General features: G+C 42.3%; 1 protein-coding gene across 2 annotated transcripts in view; it reads right to left on the bottom strand.

The window, feature by feature from the left end:
• The window catches only part of SUMF1 (sulfatase modifying factor 1), a 93835-nt gene extending 93311 nt beyond the window's left edge, over nt 1–524 (bottom strand). For both annotated transcript variants that reach the window (XM_025922588.2, XM_086697552.1), the window contains exon 1: nt 228–524. In XM_025922588.2, coding sequence (XP_025778373.1) covers nt 228–503 — 276 coding nt within the window. In that variant the 5' untranslated portion in view covers nt 504–524. The remainder of the gene's footprint in view (nt 1–227) is intronic.
• Between the last annotated feature and the right edge of the window lie 23339 nt (nt 525–23863).

Raw genomic sequence — 23863 nt, 5'->3', positions numbered from 1 at the left:
TCAAACCAAATTCCCTAACAAGCAGGATTCAGCCGGGCCCCAAGATCCCACCGTCTTGAGGGGGAAAAGGGGGGAGGTGCTTTTCATCGAATCGAATCAGCACGTGAGCGACTTGGGGTGTGGTTATGATCTTTACCTGCCTTCCTGCAAACCCCTTGCCTTGCTCATCCCGACCCTGTCCAAGAACCCCGAGGTCCCCACCCGCCTTCAGGGAATCTAGAGAGCACCTTGGTGGGCGCGAGCGGCCGCTCTCCCGGGACCTGCCCGGGGGCGTTCGCTTCCCGCGAGTATCGGTGCGCGGCCGCCGAGCTGCCATGGTCCCCGCGCCGCTGGGGAGTGCCACAGCCGCATGAGCCCGCCAGGGAAGCCGCGCCCGCGCCCGCGCCAGTCCTGGCCTCTTCGCCCCCAGCCGCCTCGCCCGGCAGCAAGAACAGTGGCAGCAAGAGGACGAGACCGAGCCGGGCGCAGGATCCACCAGCCAGCCCTAGTGAGGGCGCAGCCATGTTGTCCCGCAAGCCATGTGACCAGGTGGGTCACGTGACTGCGCCCTCCTTAAAGGAGCCAACCCTGAGTTGATTTTTGAGGTAGCCTTGCTGTCTCTCCAACTTTCTCTGGGTACCATTCCTATGGAGCGCCTCTGGTAGGCTCCGCTAACCCTGCAACGCAAAACCCTACAAAACTCAAGGCCTTACAGCGACTCTGAGCCTCATCATTATTTCTTGGTTGAAAAATGATAATCAAATTTGTTGAGCATTTGCTAAATGCCAGGCAGTATGCTAAGTAAGTACTTAACTTTTTGAAATCTCATTAATCCTCACAGGGACCCTGTAATATTTTTTAAATTTTTTAACGTTTATTTTTGAGAGAGAGAAAGAAAGAGAGAGACCACAAGCGGGAGAGGGGCAGAGAGAGAGAGAGAGAGAGAGAGGGAGAGGGAGACAGAATCTGAAGCAGGTTCTAGGCTCTGAGCTGCCAGCACAGAGCCCGACGCAGGGCTCAACTCACAAGCCGTGAGTTCATGACCAGAGCCAAAGTCAGAGGCTCAACCAACTGAGCCCCAGGTGCCCCGAGGATCCTGTAATACTGGGTTCACAGAGCAATTAAATTACTTGCCCAAGGTCACATAGCAAATTAAGTGTCAAAAAACAAGTTTTAAGCCCAATCTAACTTAAAACCTGAGTTTAGTCATTATGCTGTACTGTAGGCAATTAAAGAAACTTCCCTTAATAAGAAATAAGGGGAAGATGAGCGTATTGAAACACTTCACTGAGGGTATAATTAGAGAAATCCTAGGTACACTGGGATAGGTACAACAGTGGCTCTTGAAAAGTCTCAGACCAGCCAGCGTCAGCATCATCCGGGGACACGTTAGAAATGTAGTATTCAGTCAGAATCTGTGGAGACAGGATGCAGCAACCTGTGGTTTGTTGTTGTTGTTGTTGTTTTTAATATTTATTTATTTTTGAGAGAGAGAGAGCCTGCAAGCATTTGGGGGGGAGGGGGGGAGACTCCCAAGCAGGCTCTTCACTGTCAGCACAGAGCCCAATGTGGGGCTTGTGAGATCATGACCTGAGGTGAAATCGAGAGTCAGATGCTTAAATGAATGAGCCACCCAGGCACCCCCAGCAACCCGTGTTTTAACATGTTTTCTAGATGATTCTGATGCATACTGATGCACACGAATACACACTAAAGTTCAAGAGCTACTGTTTTACAGGACCCAGTTTCCTCAGGAAAAAAAAATCAAAAGAAAAAGAGGTAGAAAGAATAAAATGATACCTCAACCAACTGTAATATATGCATCTTATTTTTAAAAAAAATTTTAACGTTTATTTATTTTTTGAGAGACAGAGACAGAGCATGAGCTGGGAAGGGGACAGAGAGGTGGGGGGAGTCATGATTCTGAAGCAGGCTCCAGGCTCCGAGCTGTCAGCACAGAGCCTGACACGGGGCTCGAACCCATGAACCATGAGAGCATGACCTGAGCCGAAGTTGGCCGCCCAACCGACTGAGCCACCCAGGCGCCCCTGCATCTTATTTAAATATTGATTCAAACATTCTTTTGAGATCTAAACATTTTTGAGATAATCAGGGAAATATGACCCTGAATCAAACTACCATATTCAATAAAATTAAGGAATTAATATCAATTTTGCGTGTAGATTTTTAAGATTGGTAATAGTATTTGTGGTTATGTTTTTTAAAAGAATCCCTTCCTTTGAAATTTATGTGGTGGAATCTATATATAGATAAGGAGATATGCTGTCAAGGATTTCCTTCCCAAAAAATGGGTGATGGGAGGAAGGTGGTGACTAGAATTGAAACAGAATTGGCCTTGAGTTGATATTTGTTGAAGCTTTTTGTTTATGGGTATCTAGGTGTTTGTTATATCACTATCTAGTTTACATTTGGATTTTGTTGGTTTGTTTTTTATTAAAGAATATAGGGGCTCCTGGGTGGCTCAGTCAGTTGGGCGACCAACTCTGGATTTCAGCTCCGGTCATGATCTCATCGCTGTGAGATAGAGCCCTGCTTTGGGCTCAGTGCTGAGCATGAAGCCTGCTTCGGGTTCTCTCTCTCCCTCTCACTTTCTGCCCCCCCCCCAATAAATAAATAAACTTTAAAAATAGAATATAGGATAGTCCTTTCCCCCTTGTTGACTATCTCACAGTTTTCCAAGAGCTTTCAAACACTTTATTATTTGAGATCACAACCACTTGACAAGGAGCCTACTATGATTATACCCATTTCACAGTTGGTGAGGCTAAAAGTTCATTGTTTTAACTATGGTTATAAATTTACTATGGACAATTTAGATTCCAGAGTCTAGGTCAAAGATAATTGTTATCAGTCTCTATGCAAAAGTTCAGTCTCTGCACATGCTGTGTCAGCTGCCCTTCTGAAAACTGAACACCTTAGATTCATGATCCTCCTATACCATTAGGGTATGACCTCCATGAAGGCAAGAAGCCTGCCAATTTTCACCCCTGTTATCGGCAAAATTAGGCCAAAGCCTGGCATGTGATAAGCACTCAGTGAATTTATTGAATTAATGGATAAATGAATGAATGTGACCTCTTTCTCTTAAAGGGAAGCAGATTGCTGAGAAAATAATACAGATCTAGGCTTAGAAAGAGCTGAGTTTAAAGCTATCCACTTGCGAGAGGTAGGACATAAGCCAATTCACCTTTCTGAGCCTCTATTTCTTTATATGTGAAATAGGGATAACAATATCTTCTTCTTAGAGGTTTTATAAAGATTAAGTGAGTTGAGGCGCCTGCCTGGCTCACTCTGTTAAGCGTCTGACTTCGGCCTAGGTCACAATCTCGCGGTTGTAAGTTTGAGCCCCGTGTCGGGCTCTGTGCTGTTAGCACAGAGCCTGGAGCCTGCTTCGGATTCTGTGTCTCCCTATCTCCCGCCCCTCCCCCGTTCATGCTCTATCTCTCTGTCTCTCAAAAATGAATAAACGTTAAAATGTAAAAAAAAAAAAAAAAAGATTAAGTTAAAGTATGTAAAGGCTTAGCCCAGTGCTTGGAATTTCATAGTACCTCAAAAAATAGTTTGCTATTTTTAGCAATCATTATCCAAAATGGATACTTTGTAGATTCTCCAGATTCAACCTCCTGTCTCAAGCCACTGGATAATTTCTTACTGGTCACCAATCAAAGAGTGAGTGGAAGATATTGGTAAGAAATCCCTACATGAAGAGGCTTACACTAGACAGTAGAGGTAAACATGCAATTCACCAACCAACTCTGTACAAATAAGGTCATTTTATTCAGTGTCTCTCCCACTCTCCACCTCCCTTTTGAGGTACTTGTGCTGGTCTTCTTGCTCCTTCTACTAATGAAGCTGGATGAAAGAACCCTAGCCCTGAAAGTATGCATGTTTTCTAAGCAGCAAGGAGATGAGTTTGGCTACAATAGAGTGAGCAAAAGGAAGATAAAAAGAAAGGGAGATCAGAAAGGTAGCAGAGGGCTCGATGATGTACGATATGGTAAACTTTTACTGTAAGTGAAAAGCAGTGCCATTGTGCAGTTTTAAGAAGACACCTCACATTTTTTTCTGACAATCAGGTCAATTTCCCTGCCAAATTAGAGATTCCTTATATTGCCTGCTGGTCTCTGAACACAAGGAATCCAAAGTGCCCTGATGGCAGCCATGACTTACAGTTCAGTGGGACCCTTCCTGTATCTAATGGACCAGGACCTTCAACTCTGCAGGGCTTAGAGTTCCAGAGATGGGAGGAACAAAGTCCCCAGCGGGTTATTACAAATGATAATAAGTGGGGGCGCCTGGGTGGCTTGGTCGGTTAAGCATCCGACTTCGGCTCAGGTCATGATCTCACGGTCCCTGAGTTCGAGCCCCGCATCGGGCTCTGTGCTGACAGCTCAGAGCCTGGAGCCTGTTTCAGAGTCTGTGTCTCCCTCTCTCTCTGCCCCTCCCCTGTTCATGCTCTGTCTCTCTCTGTCTCAAAAAATAAATAAACGTTAAAAAAATTAAAAAAAAAAAACAAATGATAATAAGTGGGGCCACTTCTACTACCACCCCCTTGATTCCTAAACCATTTACTCCTACTACTTGGGGACACAGTGCCATATAGGCATCCTTATAAATGACCCCATCCCGAAGAGGATGGCCTCCAAGCTGGCATTTCAACTGTGCCCTCAGTAACTCACTCCCAGTTTCCACAAGGACAGCTTGTTTCTGGTTGATGTGGTATGAGATAAAACCATTGGATGGGTTCACCCCTGCATCTCCTTCCTTATGAAATGGGTCTCCTGCTCAATTGCTGTGTTGGTGGGAAAACATGCCTGTGGATAAGGCATGCTACTAGCTCTCCCATCCATTTTCGGGTTGCATCCTCAACCTGGGGCTGCCCATACAAAAACCCAGCTTGGGCTTTTTTTCTCCTACTTCTGTAAGTCATAAGAGACCCCTACATGACCCTAAATATGAGTGGAGGAAGGGGCACTGGTGCAATGGTGGTTATGTGCAGCTTGCTCATGTCATCACGTCTTGCTTGGACGTGATCTTGGATGTGCCATTTCCATCTCATAATGGATTGTTGTTCAGCTTTCCTGACTTAAGAACTTAGTGGGTCTGACAGAACAAGTTAATAATGCAGTTCCAGATTCATGATTACTTGGTCACCAACGATTCTATCTCTATCAGTGCTTAGGAGCATGTCTTTCTATCTCTACCAGTGCTTAGGAGCAGTGCTTAGGAGCACTGCTTTTAAAAGCAAGAACTGCTTTTAAAAGATGCATAATTGGGGCTCCTGGGTGGCCCACTTGGTTGAGCATCCAGTTCTTGATTTCAGATCAGGTTTTGATCCCAGGGTCATGGGATTGAGCCCTGCATCAGGCTCCATGCTCCGCATGGAGCCTGTTTGGAATTCTTCCTCTCTCTCCCTCTGCCCCTCTTACCTGCTTAATAAAACTTAAAATAATAAAATAAAAGATGCATAATTTCATTTCTCAGGGTTCTCCAGAGAAACAGAATCGAGAGAGAGAGAGAGAGTGTGTGTGTGTGTGTATGTGTGTGTGTGTGAATAAATAATAAAGAGGGGCACCTGGGTGGCTCAGTCGGTTGAGCATCCAACTTCAGCTCAGGTCATGATCTCACAGTTCCATGAGTTCTAGCCCTGTGTTAGGCTCTGTGCTGACAGCTCAGAGCCTGGAGCCTGATTCGGATTCTGTGTCTCCCTCTCTGCCCCTCCCCCACTCATGCTCTGTCTCTCTCTTTCTCTGTCAAAAATAAACATTAAAAAAAATTAAAAATAAATAAATTAATAATAAAGAGATTTATTATGAGGAATTGAATTACATGACTACGGAGGCAGGCAAGTCCCCAGATCTGCAGGGTGAATGGGAAAGCTGGAGATCCAAAATAACTGATAATATAAGTCCAAGTCTAAGTCTGAGAACCAGGAGAGATAATGGTGTAGTTTTAGTCCAAAGGCTGGCAGGCTCAAGACCCAGGAAGAGCAAATGTTTCAGTTCAAGCCTGAAGGCAGGAGAGAAGGTGATGTACCAGTTCAAAGGCATTTGGAGAGGAAGAACTCTCTCTTACTCAGGGGAGGATCAGCCTTTTTATGCTAGTCTGGCCATCAACTGATTATATGGGGCCCACCAACATGAAGGAGAACAATTTGCTTTTGTCAGTCTACCAACTTAAATGTTAACCTAATCAAAAGACACCCTTACAGAAACAACTGAAATAATGTTTGACCAAGTATCTGGGTGCCTCATGGTCCAGTGAAGGTGACACAAAATTAATCATCACAGTCATTCTCTGCTGTGGATGGCACAACTTTGCTTCTAATGAATCCCTGAGGCCTAGTGTAGTGATTCTTTCACTTGGGCTTGCCATTCTCTCCATATGGCCTCTTTCCTGCTGCTGAGCTCTTTCTTTCTCCTAGCCCCACTTAAACCTGCCCTTCCATGTTACCTGGTGTATGGGCTATCTCAACAGTCCTAGCTGTGGAATAGTTGTCTCTAGAACCAGACTAGCCCTTGTGCTTCCTTTTTCACAGGATGCCTAATGCAGCAATCTGTTTCACTTTGGAGAAGCTGTCCTGGCACAGGCCTGACCAGTGAACCCACCTTTATGGAGATGGACAATTCTTGAATCTTCACGGGCTTATCTCCCTTCTCTGGAGTGTTATGTTTTATACAAAGGCCTCCAGTGCTAACCCCCTCTTGCTCATCCTGGCTGATTAACCTAATATCATCAGTGTGATATAGCTTCATAATATTCTGAGGATGTCCAGATAACTTAGTCCAGCTCTCTTCAAACTGTACTATGACACAGGGCAAGAACATTAACACAGATGGAGAGTAAAACTGTAAAGCAGGGATGGGCAAAATTTTTCTATAAAGGGCCAGATGACAAATATTTTAGGCTTTATGGGCTGCATAGTTTCTCTGTTGCATATTCTTCAATTTCATTGCTGTTGTTATTTTACAAACCTTGAAAAACATAAAAACCATTCTTAATTCAAGTCTGTTCTGGCAACAATGCCACATCAAGCACAGCAGCTGAGATTGAGGCCAGTATTGGTTGAGCTTGCTGATGTCTGCACTCTTTTTAGTGGGCCGACCACCCTTAGCCTCCTTCTAACTGTAGCAGCGCTCTGTTGGTTACTCACCTATTTTACCATCCACACACACCCTGTGGGGCAAGTCTCCTTGGCTCCCCTTCCTACTTGTCTGCTGTTGCACTAATGCTATCCCCCTGGAGGCTAATGATAAATGCCACCAGCTAGCTTGTATTACCCCAGGACCCTGTCATCTCCATTGTTATTTGCAAGCTCCAGCTTTGTGGCTGCCCTTCCCAGTCAGCCCTGGCCTGCAGAGGCAAGCCTCCACTGAACTGCTGACTGATGCTGGTGCCCCTCTGCCCGGTGCATGTCTGATGGCCTTGGGGAATGTGTGTCCTCTGAGCCCTCCAAGGGGTTATAGTCCTCGGTGGGTCTTCTGGTCTCTTGGAACAAATGCAAACATCATTCCTTCTTGCCTGAACTGTTGAGTTTTAGCCATTATGAGTAATGTTTCCATTTCTGTTGGGAATAAACTAGGAGTGGGACTGTTTGGTCATATTGTAATTCCGTTTTAACCTTTCAAGGGATCTGCCAAACTGTTTTCCAAAGTGGCTGGATCTGCATGCAAAAGAATAAACCTGGATCACTTTCTTACATCATATACAAAATAAACTCAAAATGGGTTAAGGACTGAAAAGTGAGTCCTGAAACCATAAAAACCCTAGAAGAGAGCACAGGCAGTAATTTCTCTACATCAGCTATAGCAACGTTTTTCTACATATGTCTCCCGAGGCAAGGGAAACAAAACCAAAAGTAAACTATCAGGAGTACATCAAAATAAAACACTTCTGCACATTGAAGGAAACAATCAACAAAGCTAAAAGACAACCTACTGAATGGGAGAGGATATTTGCAAATGACATATCCAAATGGTCAGTATCCAAAATATATAAAGAATTTACACAACTCAACACCAAAAATACAAATAATCTAATCAAAATGAGCAGAAGACATGAACAGACATTTCTCCAAAGACTCACAGATGGCCAGCAGGCACATGAAAAGATGTTCAACATTACTTAACATCAAGGAAATGCAAATCGAAACCACAATGAGATATCACCTCACACCTGTCAGGATGGCTAAAATCGAAATGGTTGTGCCATTTTACATACCATCAATAATGCATAAGGCATTCCAATGTCTCCACCATGATAATTATTCTTGCATCTCCTTTAACATAAAGTCTTTTTTCTCCTTTTATCAGGCCCAGCATTTCTTATGTTTGGCTATACTGGGATTTAACCCTGTTTATAGTCTGGCAGCCACAGAGGAGGTGGAGCATGAAGAGACACTTTTAGACAAACAGGTTTGGGTGATGGAATGTAGAAAGGGCCCTCAGCAATCACCTGGCTGAATACAAACAGGCCCATCGGGAGACCCATCCCAAAATATCCATAGGCCCTAAATGACCAATGGGCTACTTACAACCAGGCACAGTTACCAAAAAAGGAAGAATTCCATACATAGCCTACCTCCTCACTTTCCCTCTTTAAAAATAGCCCCCACTCACTGCCTCATGGCATATAGCCTCTCCTTGGCTGTCCCGCCCATGCTCCCTTGCAGTGTATTCAATGAACTTCTATTGCCTTTATTCTGCCTCTGGTGAATTCTTTCACCTCCTGCACCGTTGGCGTCCACCTGATCATTGCCCTACATTTGGGGGCCCTCGTCCAAACAAGAGACACCCCATGAGACACCACATCGCAGCTCCTTGTGTCAGGGGGACCTATTACCTTGTAAGGGAGGGGGTTCTACAGTGTCTTCCCCCATGGGGGAGCTGTTACTTCTCTATAGGGAGGGATAGGCCACCTCTACAGGCTATGGGGGTTCAAAGTCTATACAGCTACATTTCCCAAGCGCATCCACCTAAATGTCCCTGTCCCATGTTTCAGGCCCCAGGTTTTTCCAACCTGATCCCTAACTTTAGCATAGGAGACTTGCATTAGCTGAATGTCCAAACATCTCTGGATTTCTGGGTTCTAACAATTAGCCCATCAGCCTACCACTCAACTGAGTCTGGTCTTGCACAGTAATGGATAAGGGCCTCTTTGCAAGTTACCAAAGAGGCCCTCTGGCTCTCTCACTCAGTTTTTGACTATTAACTGCCTTCAGTTTTTTATTATGCTTTGTAGGGGATCAATGCAACTTGGTAATAACCAGACAGCCCATTATCCGTGGATTTATTGTACCTATTGACCTTTCAAATTTGAGTCCGCACACCATCACAGACATTCCTTTCCACATGGACATGTTCCCAGGTCACAACCAGTAAAATTTTTAGCAGATGGGTTGCCACCTTGTGCCAGGAATTATATGTGTCCCACACACCATCAAAATGGGAGTCCTCACTGCCACTTAGGCAGTGAGTGACCCCGTCCAAAAACTCATCTTGTCACCTGAGTTCTTGGACCATTTTTAGTATCAACTGTATTATTGTGGTTTCTCTCAAAAAACAGGTGCCAGGATTCCATTAGAAGTGCAAGAGAGTTCTTTGGTGTTAACACCTGTGAAAACTACAAATGGGAGAGAGAATGAGGAGGGGTTGGCATCAAAAGCCTCAATACTCAATACTCAATTGGAGCATCAAAAGCTCCAATACAGGCACGACACCGATGAAAGGAAGGAACCAGGAGGAAACACTGGGCAGGAAAAGCCTCTGGGTCTGGTGTTTGTGAAGGTTAACTTCATGTGTTAACCTGACTGGCCATGGGGTCAACATTATTTCTGGGTGTGTCTATGAGGGTGTTTCAGAACAGATTAGGATTTGAATCAGTGGATTTATTAAAGCATATGGCCTTCTCCAATGTGGGAGGGCATCGTCCAATCCATTGAGCACCTGGATGGAACAAAAAAAGTGAAGGAAGGTTGAATTAGCTTTTTGACTACTTGAGTGGGAACACTGATGTTCCGCTTTTGGGACTCGATGGTTCTCAAACTTTCAGACCTAGACTCGAACCTGCACCATCAGCTCCCTGATTCTCAGGCTTTGGAATGACATCACCAGCTTTCCTGGGTCTCCAGCTTGCAGGTGGTAGATATAGGACTTTTCAGCCTCCGTAATCACATAATCCCATTCCTTATAATAAATCTCATTATCTATGTCTGCATCTCTTCTATGTCTATGTTTAGATCTACCTTCTGTTGGTCCTGTTTCTCTGGAGAACCGATACAGTGCTGCACTGAGAAGGTCTAAGCAAGCACAAAGGGAAATTCTAGAGCAAAGATTGCTCATTAGAGGAGTCTTGCATGGAGCCAAAATGGGCAGCTCCTCGTCTTCCCACTGTGTTCAGTCATTGGCTGGAGATGCCAAGGACAAGTGTGTCCTCAGTTTAAATACTGGCTGATCCCACAGGGGCTGCTGCTGGAGACTGTCAGTTGACTGTACTCCTTGTGGCAGGTCCATTCTTGAAGAGAGTTCAGAACACACACCTCCTGGCTGCCACCACGACTCATAGGACCCTCTTTGATCTGTCTCCCCCTCTCATTTCATCTTCAATCATGTGACCTTTGCTCACCACGTTCCAGCCATGGTATCCTTCTTACTGCTTCTGAAAACCCAGCAAGTACAATCCACCTGCAGGTCTTTGCGTTTGTTGTTGCCTCCACCTGCGATGCCCTACCCTTTTCATGGCTGGCTCTTTCTTGTCATTCAGGTCTCAACACAAGTATTATCTCTTCAGTGAAGCCTTTCTTGATCTCCAAATATAAAGCAGCCCTTCTCTATTATGTCATATCACATCACCTCTTTTATTGTCTCCATGTACTTGTCACTACCTGAAATTATTTTTTGTGACCTGTCTCCCTATCAGGGCAAGTATAGCGTCTTTAGTGTTCAATGCTATATCCTCCATCACTCTAACAACACATGGTATGTATAAGTGCTAAGTAAATATTTGTCAAATAAATGAATGAATCATTAAAGGAATAAAAACCTTGAGACTCTGAAAGGTTTTTATTGTGGAACATCAAAATTCCTTAAATAACGATGCTTCAAAACATTTGTAAGATGGACCCTAAAGATCAGGTTCTTTGTCTCAGAAGCTTGCTGCCTGACATTGTTATGCTCACATAGACATTCAGGATGTGACTTTCCATACTGACAGCAGGAGTGTCTGTGCGATGAATGGATAGCACCTCCATCCAGGATTTTGTGATGCCCCATTGTAATTCATTCAATAAGTATTTATTGCATATTGACTAGCTATCCAGCATGATTCCAGGTTTGAGAACAAAACAGATAAAAACTCTTTCCCTTGTGGAACTGGCATTAAATAATTCAAAATACGTGAGATATTTAGAACATTTCTTGGTTTACAGTAATAGCTAAAAATTTATTAGTTATGATTATTATAATTATTAAACTATCTAATATCTCAAATGAGCATTCCAAACTTCTTTATTTTTATTTATTGTTTTTTAGGTTTATTTATTTTTCAGACACAGAGAGAAACAGCCTGAGGAGAGGAGGGGCAGAGAGAGAGGGAGATACAGAATCCGAAGCAGGCCCCAATGTGGGGCCTGAACTTACTGACTGTGAGATCATGACCTGAGCTGAAGTCAGACACTTAACCGACTGAGCCACCCAGGTGCCCCAAAGGTTTTCATTTTTTTTAATGGTTGTTTATTTTTGAGAGAGACAGAGACAGAGACAGAGCGTGAGTGGGGGAGGAGCAGAGAGAGAGGGAGACACAGAATGTGATACAGGCTCCAGGCTCTGAGCTGTCATCACAGAGTCTGATGCGGGGCTTGAACCCACGAACTATGAGACTGTGACCTGAGCCGAAGTTGGACGCTTAACCGACTGAGCTAGTCAGGCACCCCAGGTTTTCATTTTTAATACGACACTATCCTCTATATGTTTAGAGAGTAAAAATGAGAAGTGCAAATAATTACAGGTAGGAAAATGTTGCCAGGCAGTTCTTCATTAGGCATTCTTCAGAGCCATTGTGTGGTGAAATCACCTGACTGGAAAGCCTATTAACTTAGGCTTTTTAAATTTGCTAAATTGTGCTGCAGTCAATGAGGAAAACTCACAGACAGAAAATTTTACATTTTTTGTTTGTTGGTTTTCTTCTTTTCTTATAATAGGTTGGTCTTATAATAGGTTGGTCTTACTTCTCTCCCTCCTTGAAAGCACACACACACACACACACACACACACACACACACACACACACACACACACACACACACACAGCTTCCTTAAAGAAAATGCAAAGAAGAGATACATTTTAAGGATTCACAAACAGAACAGGAGCAGCAGAAAAGTTAACTATTCCACTTCAGAAGGGACTGTAACACCGTTGAGAATGGAACCAGAACCTGAAGATTCTGTAGCAGGTGTTCTTGATTTTCACTTGGGTGCTGCCCTGGTTCACTGCCCACTTCCCCAAGAGGTCTGTTATTCCCTGCACATTAATTCCTTCTGCAATTGCCTTACCTTGAGGAGTGTATCCTCTTATCTTTTTTCCCCCACAGCTTCTGTTTAATCACAGTACAGTTCCTATTTCCAGTACCCAGGACCCTTCATGGCCTCAACACCACAGCACAGCCTCACTCAGTATTGCCTGTGCTGCTAACATTCGGGGATCACTGTTTCCCCACTCAGCTGTCAAGAAGAGGAGGACTGGATGGGGCGCCTGGGTGGCGCAGTCGGTTAAGCGTCCGACTTCAGCCAGGTCATGATCTCGCGCTCCGTGAGTTCGAGCCCCGCGTCGGGCTCTGGGCTGATGGCTCAGAGCCTGGAGCCTGTTTCCGATTCTGTGTCTCCCTCTCTCTCTGCCCCTCGCCCGTTCATGCTCTGTCTCTCTCTGTCCCAAAAATAAATAAACGTTGAAAAAAAAAATTTAAAAAAAAAAAAGAAGAGGAGGACTGGCTTGTCCAGTTCCTCTGTCTCACACCACAGCCTACCACAGGCTACAGGAGCCTATGGCTTGGCTGTACTTGAGTCAGGTAGTCACCCTTGGTCCAATCAGCTACCATTAGAAGTTCAGGCAAAACTATAGTGTGCATCAGAATTACTTAAAATAACAATTGGGTGGCCTATCCCCAGATTCAGTAGGTCTTGGGGTGGGGATGGAGAATTTATATTTCTAATGAGTTCCCAATGCTGCCAATGTTGCTGATCTGGACAGTTTGTAAACTACTATTTTCTCATTTTAATTATTATTAAAAAATATTTTTGTTTTAATTATTTATTTTGGGGGAGAGAGAGAGAGGGAATCCAAAGCAGGCTTCACACTATCAATGCAGAGCCCAATGTGGGGCTCGAACCCATGAACCCCGAGATCATGATGTGAGTGGAAACCAGGAGTCAGATGCTTAACCGACTGAGCCACAGCTCTACACGGAACAAGTCTTTCAGTGCCATTTTTCAACAGCATTTGCTCAGTTCATGTCTCCATGTCCATTTTGGTAATTCTCATGATATTTCCATTTTTTTATTATTATTGTACTTCTTATGATGATCAGTGGACACTATCTTTGATGTTGTTTTGGAGTGCCACGAGCCGTGCCCATATGATGGTGAACGTCATCAATAAAATATGTATGATTGTTCCACCAGTCCCTCCCCTCTCTCTCCTCTTCATCTCATCTCCCTATTCCCTGGGACACAAAAATATCAAAATTAGGCCAATTAATAACCCTGCAATGGCTTCTAAGTGTTCAAGTAAAAGGATTAATTGTATATATGTCACTTTAAATCAAAGGCTAGAAACGATTCAGTTTAGTGAGGAGGGCCTGTTGAAAGCCAATAGGCCAAACACTAGGTCTCTTGTGCCAACAGTTAGCCAAATTGTGAATGCAAAGGAAAAGTTCTTGAAGGACATTAAAAGTGCTACTCCAGTTTAACACACAAACGATAAGAAAATCTTATTGCTGATATCAACTTTAGTAGTCTGGATAGAAGATCAAACCAACCACAACATCCCCTTAAGTCAGAGCCTAATCCAGAGCAAGGCCCTAACTCTCCAATTCTATGAAGGCTGAGAGAGGTGAGGAAGTTGCAGAAGGAAACTTTGAAGCCAGCAGAGGTTGGTTATGTTATCCATAACATAAAAGTGTAAAATGAAGTAGCAAGTGCTGATGTAGAAGCTGCAGCAAGTTATCCAAAAGATCTGGTTCATTTATGAATGATATTTAATGAAGCTGGCTACTCTAAACAGCAGATTTTCAATGCAGGCAAAATAGACTTCTATTGGAAAAAGATGCCATCTAGGACTTTTTCATACCTGGAGAGAAGTCCATGCCTGGCTTCAAAGCTTCAAAGGACAGGCTGACTCTCTTGTTAGGGGATAATGCTGATGACTTCAAGTTGAAGCCAATGCCATTTGGCATTCCAAATAACCTAAGGCCCTTAAGAATTATGCTAAATCTTCTCTGCCTGTGCTCTATATGTGGAACAACAAAGCCTGGATGACAGTACATCCATTTATAATGTGCTTTACTGAATATTTTAAGCCCATTGTTGAGACCTACTGCTCAGGAAAAAAAATCCTCACAAAATGTTACCATTCATTGGCAATGCACCTGGTCAACCAAGACCTCTGATGGAGATATACAATGGGATTAAAGCTGTTTTCATGCCTGCTAACACAACATCCATTCTGCAGCCCAAGAATTAAGGGGTCCTTTTGACTTTCAACATTTCATAAGGCTGTAGCTATCATAGATGGTGATTCCTCTAGTAGATCTAGGTAGCATCAGTTGAAAACCTGGAAAGGAGTCACCATTCTAGATGCCATTAAGAACATTCATGATTCATGGGAAGAGATCAAATTACTGACATGAATAAGCGTTTGGAAGAAGCTGATCCCAGCCCTCATAGATGACTTTAAGGGAGTTCAAGACTTCAGTGCAGAAAGTAACTGCAGATGTGGTGGAAATAGCAAGAGAGCCAGAATCAGAAGTGGAGCCTGACAATGGGACCGAATTGCTGGAGTCTCATAAAACCTGAACTGATGAGAAATTGCTTCTTACAGATTAGGAAAGAAAGTAGTTTCTTGAGATGGAATCTTCTCCTGGTGAAGATGCTGTGAAGTTTGTTAAAATGAAAACAAAGGATTTCAAATATCACAAAAAACTTATTAATAAAGCAGTGGCAGAATTTGAGAGGATTGAGCTTAATTTTGAAAGAAGTTCTACTGTAGGTAAAATGCTATCAAGCACTATCACAAGCTACTGAAAGGAAGAGTCAAACTTCACTGTTGTCTTATTTTAAGAAATTGCTGCAGCCTCCCCAACCTCTGTCAACCACCACCCTGATCAATCAGCGCTGTTAACATTGAGGCAAGACCATCCAGCAGCAAAAAAGATTATAATTCACTGAAAGCTCACATAAGGGTTAGCAATTTTTTTTTGCAATAAAGTATTTTTAAATTAAAGTATGTATTTTTATTTATTTAAAAAATTTTTATTAAATGTTTATTTTTGAGAGAGACAGAGTGCAAGTAGGGGAGGGACAGAGAGAGAGGGAGACACAGAATCCGAAGCAGGCTACAGGCTCCAAGTTGTTGGCACAAAGCTGGATGTGGGGCTCAAACCCGTGAACCACGAGATTGTGACCTGAGCTGAAGTTGGACACTTAACCGACTGAGCCACCCAGGTGCCCCTTAAGGTCTGTGTTTTTAAAGACAAAATGCTATTGTATACCTAAAGGCTTCAGTATAATATACACATTACTTTCATATGCACTGGAAAACCAAAAAACTTCATTTGACTTGCTTTATTGTGATATTTGCATTATTTGCGTGTTCTAGACCCAAACCTGCATGGTCTGCCTGTAAACCAATAGTGCTACCCCTTTAGTACCTCTGCTGGGTGGGATGTTTTTCTCTTAGCGACACTGGGGCCACAATAAGCACTGTGACTGACAGCTCCATATGGCCTATAATATTCCTTCTCCAAACTTACCATCCATTTAATCTTCCTGATGTTCCTGAACAGTGGTGGTTGAAGAGAAAGATGGGAAGAGAAAGATAGAATGACACCAAAACAAGTTTAAAGCATAAAAGATGTTTTCTGTGCCTTTGGAAAGGAAAAGGAAGGAATAAGAAATCAGTCATGGTTCTCTTGTAGATCCTATCTTTCTCATTGTTTGAAATCAAATAAAATGAGGGAGAAGAATGATCCCCTCCTTTGTCAAGAATAAGGAGGAAATATATAAATACATATATAATAAATATATACATATTTATTTCAGAAGCTCATCAAATAGTGTTTTACTTTTCATGTCCATTTATTTAGGAAATGAAATGCCAAGATGCCACTGTGAAGGCAGGAACATTAGCAAAGGAAACTGCATATTAAATCACACCAGCGTCTGTATATATTTGTAGGGTTTTTTTCTTTTTTTGGCGGGGTGTGTGTGTGTGTGTGTGTGTGTGTGTGTGTGTGTGTGTTTTAGCACCTGTGTATATTAGAAAGGTACAAATATACATTACTCTTTCAAGCTTTAGCTAATGCTTAGCATATGAATGAACTTCCAATCCTTGTAATTACTGTTTCCCCAGGGTCTTTGACCTAAAGCTTGGCTACCATTAAGAAGTAACTTCTTTCCGGGAAAACTTGCCTAACATAATAGAAGCTATGGATATGAGCTATAGACACCTATAATGGGGTTATGCTTCCTTTCACCTCAAAAAAACATTTTTGAAGCAGGGATATATATCCAGTAAGTGATCTTGGAATCAAGGAAATAGAATTATACATGTTCCTCTAATTGACAAATAATATATTCCTTGGCCACAAGCCAAAGAATGTGGGTTGCCTCTGGAAGATGGAAGAGGCAAGGATATGGATTCTCCCTCTTGATCCCCCCCACCCCCAAAGGGCTTGATAGCACCTTGATTTAGCACAGGGAGACCCATGTTGGACTTCTGACCCACAGAACTATAGGATAATAAATTTTCATTATTTAAGCCATTAAGTTTCTAATCATTCGTTATGGCAGCAATAGGAAACTAGCACGACTATATATTCAGTTTGAACGCTCTCATGAGGTGCAGGCTGCAACTCACAGGCAGAAGGTCAGCAGATGCACAGGGCATTCTTTGGAGAGTCGGACAACGTGCTGTGGTTGGAAAATAGCTAGACCAGAGTGTGTGTGTGTTCCAGAAGGTAAGCTACCCTTCATCTTCTCCTTCCCACTTCTCTCCCTTGTTGCTAGGAAAGTCTGAGTGATTCTGCATGAGGTAGGGGCATGAAGGTGATGATAACTGAAAACTATTTAGGGCTTAGGTACAGACCATGTGAACTTAGATGCCAGCTGATTGGGGATTCAGAGAAATGCCAGCTGCAACTCCTGGCGATCTTGGGGTCCTTGAGAGCCCTGGGAAGTCTCAGCCTTAACCTCTGAAAGCCAGGAAGTAACATCAGTTCTTGGCCAGGCAGCCCAAAGTTCCTGGAGTCATTTCACAAACAGACCTTCCAGCTCCCTCATTACAGGTGTGATGACCTGATGCCTAGAAAGTATCACATGATGCTGCTCATTCAGCATGCATCAGAATCATCCAGACGGCTTGTTCAAACAAAGATTGATGGCCCTCATTCATTGAATTTCTGATTCAGTAGAACGGGGATGCAGCTTGAGAATTCACATTTCTAACAATCTCCCAGGGAATGCTGGTTTTGCTGGACTGAGGACCACAGTATTAGAACAATAGACACAGTAAATAAGAACTTAGGACTCAGGCAGCGCTTGCTGCTTACAAGTTGAACGATCTTGGGCAACTTTAGAATTCTCAACTTTCTTCCATGTATCAAATAGAGCTACTAAAACCCACCTCTTGGGATTAAATAGAATGGTCTATGTAAAGCACTTAGCACGTAGTAAGTACACAATAAATGGTTTCTATTCTAATGCGTTTACCATTAGTATTACAGTTAATGCCAAGTTAATAAGTGCACCAGGCAAGGCACCACAAACAAGTTAATGGCAGATGATAATGGCACCTCACAAACCACCAGGACTTTCTCAAAGTCTCCCAATCACATTGTTTAACTTTGTAACTCAAAAGAACTCTGGAGGAAAGAGTCTAAAAATGCTTCACCCACAAAACAGAATGAACAAGAAGCACAAAGTTTTAAAACAATTTGACAAAATCTGTCTAACAATAGAAAAAGGAAACTCCTTTGGGTATGATGCAAAGGCTATAGAAATGAATAAAAGTAAACCAGGCCAGGAGCAAATTAATTTGATAATAATTGCAGAAAAGAAAAAGGAACTGTGTCATGCTCTCGCCTCTGGGAAACCTGACAAAAAAAAAGGAAGGGTTTTATTTTTTTCTGCCCTTCCCAGTTCTAGGAAAATTGGTATTACCATTATGTAAAAAAAAAAAAAAAAAAAAAAAAAAAAAAAAACACACAAAAATGTCACCCCTGGAATGACTTCATTGCCCTCTGCTATGAGAAATTCTTTCTCCAGAACACGCCAACAGAATAACATGTTAGGTCACTAGGAACCCACAACATTCTTCTGATTTCCTCATGGAAAAGTGTCTCTTTCTTGGTGGAACTTGGCTATATAGATGGACAAACCAATAGCTCAGTGGAATAAAATCTAACTATAATAAATAGTTGATTGAATTGATCATAATTTATATAATAAAAAATTGACACAGGGCACCTGGGTGGCTCAGGTGGTTGAGCGTCCAACTCAGTTTTCTTACATTTTTTAAAATGTTTGTTTATTTTTTGAGGGAGAGAGAGACAGAGACAGAGCATGAGTGTTGGAAGGGCAGAGAGAGAGGGAGACAGAATCCGAAGAAGGCTCAGGGCTTTGAGCTGTCAGCTCAGAGCCTGACGCAGGGCTCGAACTCACGGACCACAAGATCATGTCCTCAGCTGAAGTTGGACACTTAACTGACTGAGCCACCCAGGCGCCCTGAGTGTCCACTCTTGATTTCAGCTCAGGCCATGATCCCAGGGTAGTGGGAATGAGCCCTGCGTTGGGCTCTGCACTGAGCGTGGACCCTGCTTAAGATTTTCTCTCCCTTGGGTGCCTGGGTGGCTTAGTCAGTTAAGCATCTGACTCTTGAGTCATGGCAAGATCTCACGGTTTGTGAAATCCAGCCCTGCATTGGGTTCTGGGCTGACTGCTTGGAGCCTGCTTGGGATTCTATCTTTCCCTTTCCCTCTCTTTCTCCACCTCCCTTCCTCTCACCCTTTCTCTCTCTCAAAAAAAAATTCTCTCTCTCTCTCTCTTTCCCTTTGCCCCTCTGCCCCACCATGCTATCTCTAAAATAAAAAAAAATTTTTTTTAAGAAAAAAACTTGATACAATAAAAAAGTAAGTAGCATTAAGGTTTTAATTGTAACTTCTGTTTAAAAATATAATAATAAATTGCTGGTTAAGAGAATAATGGGAAAGTTTTACTAAGTTAATAGTTTCAATCTCAGTGATCTGAAATTCATTGGACCGAGCTCTAGCCTGAGGTCAGGGAGCAAGTCTTCTCATCCCTACATAACTTCTGTGTGGCTGTGTGAGCTGGATGGACTATTGAATTTTTTTTAAGTGTTTATTTATTTATTTTGAGATAGAGAGAGCATGTGTGTGAGCAGGGGAGGGGCAAAGAAAGAGGGAGAGAGAGAATCCCAAGCAGTCAGGACCTGAGCTGAAATCAAGAGTTGGTCACTCAACCAATTGAGCCACCCAGGCATCCCAGGAATACTGAATCTTTAGGTGTCCCTTCCTTCATCAGCCAAACAAAAGATTGAAAAGGTCACTCTTCCTAAAATTTTCACTATCAAGTTGCCTTTTATACAGTTTACATTTCAGCTAAAGGCTTCACATTGTAACTGACTCTATAACCACCTATTTAATTAAATGCCTTTGCTGGTAAGGAGTAAAGTTATATTAATTTAAAAAAAGAGAGACTGTACATTAACTATTAATCTCTCTCATTTATTGAGTATTCACTATGTGCTGAGCATTTAGGTGCATTATCTCATTTCATTCCTTCAACAATGCAGTGAGAGAAGTTCTATCCTGATACCAAGTGGACCAATAAGGCAACTGAGCCTCAGAAGGCTTAGGTAAATGTCTTATCTGAAAAGAAGTCAATCCAGTGTCTCGCCCAAAGTCACAGAGCTAGTAAGTGTCAAGCCAGGGTTTGAAAGGGGGTCTTGGATCTCTGCAATGTGATTGCAGCATCCCTGCTATTTAGCCCTTGGTGACGCTGACTCAACAGTGGGGCCAGCATATTGTGTGGTTACAAATGGTTTCAGCTAAGACAGGAAATTATCAGGAATCCAGGCAGTTCTAGGTATTGGCCACCTTCAGCCCCACTCATGGCATCTTGCCTTCTCCTCAGCATGTCTTCTGTGCTACCCTCTGCCCCTGCAACATTATTTTGGTTCCCTCATCAATTTGATTTGCATAGGGCTCACCCAACCCCTGTGACCTTGAAAACTGAAACAGTCATTTATCCAAAACTCTGTTTCTCCATTTATTTTTTTATTTTTTGTATTAAAAAATTTTTTTAATCTTTATTTTTTAGAGAGAGGGAGAGAGAGAGAGTGTGAAGTGGGGGCAGAGAGAGAGGGAGACACAGAATCTGAAGCAGGCTCCAGGCTCTGAGCTGTCAGCACAGCGTCCGACGAGGGGCTTGACCTCACGAACTGCGAGATCATGACCTGAAGTTGGACGCTTAACCCACTGAGCCACCCAGGCACCCCTCCATTTATTTATTTATTTTTTAAATATTTATTTTTGAGAGAGACAGAGAGAGACAGAGCATAAGCGGGGGAGAAGCAGGAAGAGAGGGAGAATTGATGTAGGCTCCAGGATCTGAGCTGTCAGTACAGAGCCCAACATGGGGCTCAAACTCACAAACCATGAGGTCATGACCGGAGCTGAAGTCAAACGCTTAATCAACAGAGCCACCCAGGCGCCCCTCTCTGTTTCTCCATTTAAATCTAAACAGCGGTAATTTGACTGGCCATGCTCACCTTTAACATGAAGCTATGGGGCCTGGAACACACCCTAAATGGTTTGAAATACAGCAGAAGTTGCTGTGGTTGGACCAATGCACTATAATAATTGAGAATAACTACCACTTACATGCTTGTTCTAGTTGAGGCTTTTCAGCAGGATTATCTTACTTAATCATTATAGCAACAACCCTGCCAGGTAAACAGTATATCGGCCCATTTTGAGATAAGTAATCTACCTAAATTAGTGAACAACAGGTCGTAGGATCCAAACCCACTTTTGCATTTTCTCTTATGACAGCTTTATTGAGAAACAGTTTATATAACATACAATTCATCTATTTAAAGTGTACAATTCTATGTGTTTTTGTTTGTTTTTGCATAACCACAGAGATGTGCAATCATCTTCACAGTTGATTTTGGAACATTTCACCACCTCCACAAGAAATCCCACACCTCTTAGTAGTCACCCCCATTCCCCACCAGCCCTAGACCAACGCTGATTTACTTTCTGTCTCTGTAGCTTTGTCTATTCTGGACATTTCACATGAAGGGAATTACATAATATATGTAGCCTTTTGTGACTTAGCATGATGTTTTCAAGGGTCTTCCATGTTATATCATGTGTCAGTTCATTCATTTTTCTGGCTGAATAATATTCCATTATATAGATATTCTTTTTTTTTTTTTAATTTTTTTTTCAACGTTTATTTATTTTTGGGACAGAGAGAGACAGAGCATGAACGGGGGAGGGGCAGAGAGAGAGGGAGACACAGAATCGGAAACAAGCTCCAGGCTCTGAGCCATCAGCCCAGACTCTGACGTGGGGCTCGAACTCACGGACCGCGAGATCGTGACCTGGCTGAAGTCGGACGCTTAACTGATTGCGCCACCCAGGCGCCCCAATATTCTATATTAGATATAGATATATCCACATTAGATATTAGTTATTGATATAGATATTTAGTGTATAGATATATCTACATATAGTTTCTATGGCTGATGGACATTTGGGTTGTTTCCCCTTTTTGCCTATTACCATTAATGTTGCTGTGAACGTTTAGTGCAGGGTTTTAAAAAAAAATAAATTTCAACATTTATTTATTATTGAGAGAGAGATACAGAGTGTGAGCAGGTGAGGGGTAAAGAGAAGAAGAGACACAGAATCTGAAGCAGGCTCCAGGCTCTGAGCTGTCAGCACAGAACCCAATGTGGGACTTGAACTCACAAGCCGTGAGATCATGACCTGAGCTGAAGTCGGTCGCTTAACCAACTGAGCCCCCCAGGCACCCCTTGTACAGGGTTTTTCTATGAATCTATGTTTTCATTTCTGTTGGGTAGGCAGATACCCAGGAATGGGAAAGTCCAAGTATTTTCACTTCATTCTACTGGCAGGCATGGTCAGCTTTTGAAGTCTGGCCTGCCTAGAATACAGATCACTTACCAGTTAGTAGTATCTATATCTCAATTCAGTAAAAAATTTTATACTAACATACTTTTCTTAGAATCCATGGATGAATATTAATTAACCGGGCCCATCTAGTTTGTTTATAATACTTTAGGGATCTCCATTATCACTTAAAGTGACACTTGGAGACCAATATCCTATTCATATCTTGGACCTATGTCTAAGGAATATATTGACTACACATGTTATAAATACCTTTTGAGCCTCCACCATGTGTCAGGCACTGTGGGAGGAATGGGGGGACCCACAAAATCAAAGAACGTAGCTTTGGAAATCCAGGCATGCATTCTAAATTCTACCCAAATCTGCCAACTCTTTCTGCTATCATGTGCTTTACAGATGCCAAAATTTGCCAAATATGTGTCTCTAATAGGGTGTCCTATAATATGAGCAAAACGTTTCTTATACTTCCTGAATAGGTTTATTCTCTATGAGCAATGATATAAATCCATTATTTCTTTTCCCCTAAAATAGAGTTTCAAGGTGAATTCTACTGTTTCCTCATTTCCCCAAGATGTTTCACTTCTACTACATTTCAAATGAGATGGTGACACAAAACAGGATTCATAATTTAATGGCTACAATTAATCAAAATTTAATTACTTGCCGATTAAAAATTATGCCATGAAATGCATGAAAGTGTTTTTCTTCTTCCTTTGCTTTGCATATGGATTGGCATATCATCAAGTGCCACTCTATTGCTGTAAAACATTGTTCCAAAATAGGTTAGCATTATAAAAAGTCTTTTTTTCCCCTTTTCTTTTCTATATTGATGTCTCTTCCCTTGTGATAGTGTTTTGAAAGTAAGTTAAGTGTAAGAGACATAAAGGCTAATTTAATCTCAGAACCTAATTTCTAATACTGATTTGGGGTCAGAATGTACATTCTTTTTTTTTTTTAAAGCGAGGGCAACAGACATCATACAAAGACTTCTCTAATAGCAGCTTTTCACCCTACTTTCTAAACCAAGTGAACTTTTCTAAAACCAGACAAACTTAAACATTTTGCTTTTTCTGAAGGTCAAATGATCATTCAATAATGCACAAGTTAAAAATACTGAGTACATTCTTACCTGATTTTTTGAAAAAACTGGATCTATTCACTTGTTACTATGTGTAAACATTTTCACTGAGCTTTATTACAATTTTTTAAAAAAATTCAGGTTCAAAACAGTATATTCAGAAACTTAGAAATAAAGGCTTTGTTTTTCTTATGAGTGAGATTCTTTCAGAAATAATCTTTCTCTTAAAATTTTTTTAATGTTTATTTTTGAGAGTGAGAGAGAGAGAGAGAGAGAGAGAGAGAGAGAGACAAGCATGAACAGGGGGAGGGGCAGAGAGAGGGAGACACAGAATC

This window comes from Puma concolor, chromosome A2 (assembly GCF_028749965.1).
Source record: "Puma concolor isolate L17-30 chromosome A2, mPumCon1.1.hap2, whole genome shotgun sequence".
In the NCBI taxonomy this organism is placed as follows: domain Eukaryota; kingdom Metazoa; phylum Chordata; class Mammalia; order Carnivora; family Felidae; genus Puma; species Puma concolor.
This window is presented reverse-complemented; position numbering and strand designations above follow the sequence as displayed.